This window comes from Borostomias antarcticus (assembly GCF_949987555.1).
Source record: "Borostomias antarcticus genome assembly, chromosome: 32".
NCBI classification, from domain to species: Eukaryota; Metazoa; Chordata; class Actinopteri; order Stomiiformes; family Stomiidae; genus Borostomias; species Borostomias antarcticus.
This window is the reverse complement of record NC_140265.1, coordinates 581,454-587,315: the sequence shown is the minus strand read 5'-3', so window position 1 is coordinate 587,315 and position 5,862 is coordinate 581,454. Positions and strand designations below refer to the sequence as shown.

At 48.0% G+C, this 5,862-nt stretch overlaps 1 protein-coding gene across 1 annotated transcript in view; it reads right to left on the bottom strand.

Annotated features, from left to right (window-relative positions):
- ncam2 (neural cell adhesion molecule 2) overlaps positions 1-5,629 on the bottom strand; it is a gene marked incomplete at both ends in the record, with an annotated part of 254,244 nt that extends 248,615 nt beyond the window's left edge. The window contains 1 exon segment of the mRNA XM_084460451.1: positions 5,578-5,629. Within this exon segment, the coding sequence (XP_084316577.1) occupies positions 5,578-5,629 (52 nt within the window).
- Between the last annotated feature and the right edge of the window lie 233 nt (positions 5,630-5,862).

Here is a 5,862-nt window from a genome sequence, read left to right as displayed (position 1 = left end):
CCCGTAGGTACCGAGTCCAGACCGGGGCCCCACAACGCCGGGGCCCGGGAGAGGGAGAGAGACTGCTTAAAAGGCTCTGAGTGGCAGGGAGGGGGCGTCTGACTGTGTGTGTGTGTCCGTGTGTGTGCGTGTGTGTGTGTGTGTGTGTGCCTAGGACAGTATGAGCCCTTCTGTAACCACATCATCCACCTGTTCTGAGAGCAGTCTGAACAGGTTCCTATGACAGACACCCACACACACACACACACACACACACACAGCCCTGCTGCGCCCTGTCCAGCGCCACACGAACCCATGGCGCCATCTTGGGCGTGCTGTCCTCATTAGCCTGGCATTAGACTGGCAAGGCGGCCACAGACGGGCGCCAGGGGCCCCTGGCGTGGCACAGACCGACGACCCAACAGAACCCACAGGAAGATGCCAGGACACGCAGCTGCCTCATCCAATCACGTCCGCCCCGGCCTAATGTGATTCCATCCCAACAGGATTCAATTACATTTTATTAATTTTGGCACAGCTAGAACTCGATCGAGTGAGATTCAATTTCTCGCAATGCAATTTGACTAGATGCAATCGGATTCACTTCAGTTGAATGAATTTTTAAACTCAATACCTCTTTCCATCTCCCTGCCCTCACTTTCATCTCCCACAACGCACGCCTAGACATTCTACGCACTTTAAAGCCTGATGGAAAATATAAATATTTTTACCCATGCACACACACAACATGTGACTGAACACACACACACACGTGATGGTATGCTATAGAATACCAAAGGACACACTTCCCGGCAAACACGCAACGTCAGGGAGACGTTCAGATCATGTCTTAATAACGTTCGTCGGTCCAGAACCCCATTTGTATGTCTGCTGGACCCCTCGATATTCAAACGTCCGGCTTGGACCCCTCTAAGACGTCTGTGGACGTGCAGAACGGGTTCAATATCTGAACGACTAAAAAAAACATTCATTCTGGCTCCTAATTGGATGTCTTTGGACGTCCGAAAAAGACAAAAAAGACATCTAAAAGACGTCTTTTAGACGTGTCTTTGCTCAGTGGGTTGGAATATAGACAGGGAACAGAAGTGCTAAAATGCTAGTGTCATTGCACCTGGCATTGACACACACACACACACACACACACACACCATGGTGTCCAATGACACATTCACCATTAAATCTGTGTAACACAAGGCGCCATCGTTGTTCCGGTGGAGCTGCTTTGTAAAATATGTCTTCATGTCCCAGTGTCTCTGAGAGGGATAATAAAACGCACTTCCCCGCTGTCTTCATGTGCACCCTATTATGCTAATTCCAGCCCCCATTGGAAAAACCTGGTGGGATTGAATGCTAAAGGGCATATATGAAAAATCAAACGCGAGAAGGAGGAAATAAATAGCATATCCATAACATTGAGATTGCCCTTTGTACAAGTCTGAGGCCTTGCTGACTCTACTCCTTCTTAAATTGATTTTTCATAGGAGCTTCCCTCGGGGGCCACTCCGTTCTCATATGCACTCGGCGTATGTGTTCCCTCTCCCCCTCTATTAATCAAATCACCCAATCAATTCCCAGCATGGAAAGAGATGCAGACACGGGCCATTTCTTATGTGAACAGCTTTGTACGTCTTTAATGGGACTTTGGGAGCGGTATTAGATTTAAAAATATATATATTAAATGTGTGTGCTAAGCTATTCGGAGAGGCAGGATCATAGCACATAGGAACGATGGGGAGTGTGTGTTGGTAGGAACGATGGAGTGTGTGTTGGTAGGAACGATGGGGAGTGTGTGTTGGTAGGAACGATGGAGTGTGTGTTGGTAGGAACGATGGGGAGTGTGTGTTGGTAGGAACGATGGAGTGTGTGTTGGTAGGAACGATGGGGAGTGTGTGTTGGTAGGAACGATGGGGAGAGTGTGTGTTGGTAGGAGCGATGGGGAGTGTGTGTGTTGGTAGGAACGATGAGGAGTGTGTGTTGGTAGGAACGATGGGGAGAGTGTGTGTTGGTAGGAGCGATGGGGAGTGTGTGTGTTGGTAGGAACGATGAGGAGTGTGTGTTGGTAGGAACGATGGAGTGTGTGTTGGTAGGAGCGATGGAGTGTGTGTTGGTAGGAACGATGGGGAGTGTGTGTTGGTAGGAACGATGGAGTGTGTGTTGGTAGGAACGATGGAGTGTGTGTTGGTAGGAACGATGGAGTGTGTGTTGGTAGGAGCGATGGAGTGTGTGTTGGTAGGAACGATGGAGTGTGTGTTGGTAGGAACGATGGGGAGTGTGTGTTGGTAGGAACGATGGAGTGTGTGTTGGTAGGAACGATGGGGAGTGTGTGTTGGTAGGAACGATGGAGTGTGTGTTGGTAGGAACGATGGAGTGTGTGTTGGTAGGAACGATGGAGTGTGTGTTGGTAGGAACGATGGGGAGTGTGTGTTGGTAGGAACGATGGGGAGTGTGTGTTGGTAGGAACGATGGAGAGTGTGTGTTGGTAGGAACGATGGAGTGTGTGTAGGGGGGATTTTTTTGCGCGGGAGTGTGTGAAGTGTTTTGCTTTGATGTGAGATTCGGAAAGGGTCAGAGGATAACAATGTGTTGGACTGTTCCTGATCCTCAGACCACACCGTGTTGTGTGTGTGTGTATGTGTGTGTGTGTGTGTGTGTGTGTTTGTGCGTGTGTGTGTGTGTGTGTAAACGTGTAGATATATGTAAATGTGTTTAAACACATGCGTAAGCCTGCAGTCTGCATACAGGACACTTAAGCACAGGGGTATAAATCTTTAAATGCCGTGGCCACTGACAATTCTCCCTACGTCTCCAGGAAAATCTTAATTATGGCACTTAACCTCTTGCTGGTGGGTCTCTAGCGAGCGCCAGAGTGTACAGCATAATTCATTTTGCCACACCGGGAAAAAAATAAACATAAACGTTCGAGGGTGCATCAGCAATTACCTGGTTAGAGAGGGCCGACCTACTGGGACTTCTGATAGGAATGTTTTCCTAACAAAGGAAGCATGTGCCTCTAAAGTATAGTCTAAATGTAAATGGTGAAAAATGAAGACTTCTTCTCTGGCAGCCAGAGTTGTCACCCACTATCAGTAGGAAATGGGTGAAATGTAAAACTCTCCATTCATGTCAAAGCAGCAGATTGAGGGTTTGTTACAGACTGATGGACGGCTGACAGGCTGGCTATAGTTGTTTGGCTGTTTAAATGTCTATTTGACGAAGGGAAGCAGAAATGATGAGTAGAGGAAGCTTCTACCCACTCACTCACTACTACTATCCTACATGGTAACTTGAGTCATTCCTATGTTTGCTTGGAAAACCTTCCTTTAGTCACTTCCCAGTGTAAAAATGTCCCCAAATCTTCCCAATGTAGTCATTTCCCAGTGTAAGTGGTTCCTAGTAGTCCAATGCCATGCAGCAGGGATATTGGGTGCATGTGCACCAGCCAAGGCCGTGTTTTGGCTCAGCTGGGATCCTTAGCGTAGCCTATTTCAAGCTGTGTACCGTAGGCTGGTGATGCGGTCTGGTGGGACATTGTGTTCAATAACAATACGGTTATACAGCTTTCTATAGACCGTAGCAGTGATGTCATTTTTCATCATCAGTGATTCATCATCATCATCATCATCATCATCATCATGGGATTCGAAATCAGATTTATCCAATGAACCATGGGTGTACAATTTAGGGGGGGCGTTGGGGACATGTCCCCATCAATATTCAGATACTGAATTGTCCCCAGCAAACGCTTAACAGATCTTCTCTACTAGTCTCCCCTGTACAGCCCAATATCGCTAATAGGACTGGCTTGCCGTTTCTTGCATGAGAGGAGAGGCTGCCTGTATGGTTGAATTTGCAGCTTCAAAGCTCAGTCTCCGTCAACACTACAGTTCTGAGCACATAAATACGGGGGATTGCTTGTGTCTCGTGTTGAGTCAGTATTGAAAGTGCATTTTATTTCTCAACACGGGGCAATTCCGTGGGCCTACGTCAACGACTTGCCAACCATTGCAAAAGATTTGATCCATGACGAGGCTCACTTGCTTATTGCATAACGTAAACAAACCAGACATGTCGTCTAATGTTTAGGTAGACAACGTTTTTTGAACCCTATCGGTTATTATTCATTTTTATGCATCAAGTGCACATGTGGGCCGAATGCATGATCATCAGGTCAGGAGGTTAAACCAGCCATCAGGATAAATCACATCTGACTGTAGGTCAAATGGATGCTTTTGTGCAAAAAAAAGAAATCCGGCAAGCTTCATCCTGGCTGATGATATGAGGATGAGGATGATATGAGGATGAGGATGATATGAGGATGCGGATGATATGAGGATGAGGATGATATGAGGATGAGGATGATATGAGGATGATATGAGGATGAGGATGATATGAGGATGAGGATGATATGAGGATGAGGATGATATGAGGATGCGGATGATATGAGGATGAGGATGATATGAGGATGAAGATGATATGAGGATGATATGAGGATGAGGATGATATGAGGATGAGGATGACATGAGGATCCGCAGAAGCGCACGGAGCGACCACCGCAAAAGCAGATGCGCATCTACACGGTAGATCCCACCGCAAAAGCACATGCGCATCTCTCTACACGGTAGATCCCGGGTCCAGCCGCGTCGACGCGGGTGAAAACGGCTCCAAATCACAAAACACCGGTTTGCAACCCTCTACTCCCACCTGCCGTTCCGTGCAAGGAACCGGGATCCGAGCCCAGAACCAAGTTGCTCTCTGGCCGACGGTCTCTCTCTGCGGTCTCTCTCTGTCAAGTCCACATGCAGACACCTTCATGCGCTATAAAACCCCCACTTTACTCTAAAAGTTGCAAATCTGCATGATGACATTGACATTTAATCTCTCTCTGAGCAATCATTCGTATGAATCCACGGTGCGCCTGTGGAATATCCGACAACTTAACAGCCTATTAGGATATTAGAGTAGCTAATAGAGTAATAATAGCAATAGGTACCAGTCAGATTCGTCTGTGCTGCTTAAAGTGAATATTGTTCCGCACTAGAGGCGCTTCCTGGTCTTAAGACAATACAAATAAACCTAAAGCACAATGTCAAGTGCATGTCACTTTACAAGCATCCCGATTCCACTGACAGACAATTAGGCTGGAGGCTACGGATACTGTCCTCATCATCATCACCACCATCATCATCACCATCATCATCATCGAGTCTCACACAAATCGGTGAGATGTCTCGTTTTTGGAAAGGAATGAAATAATAGATAGGCTACTAAACAGCTCGTTCAGGGGGAATTAGTATCATAAGCAAGCGGTCGACCCCCTAAGAGGACGTGCTTTAACTACAAAACAGTCCCTGGTCAAACAATCCGCCCCTCTCTCTCTCTCTCTGTCTCTCTCTCTCTCTCTCTCTCTCTCTCTCTCTCTCTCTCTCTCTCTCTCTCTCTCTCTCTCTCTCTCTCTCTCTCTCCATTCAGCCCTGCCTAACGAACCACAGCTCCGCACACAGCGCATAGGACACAGCGAATAAAACAACTTATTCCCCCAGAAGTCACACCACCGCCACCATAGGGACCCGTTCTTACCTTGACCGCCACAGACAAGCAATCCGAGGAGATGGAGGAGTTGGAGAATCATTTTGGGCAGGTTGGGGGTCGGTGGACAGCTTCCGCGCGTCTCGCTGGGAGTTTTGTTGCAGGAAGATTTCAGGAGGTGGAAAACTGGAAACCGCGACAGTCCCGGGGTCCGCTGGCTCTCTCTCTCCCTCCGTGTTCAGGTCCTCCGTGCCAGCTCGGGCTCTACTCTCTCTCTCTCTCTCTCTCTCTCCTCCTCCTCCTCCGCGCGCGCTCCCGCTGCCTCCCTCCCTCCCT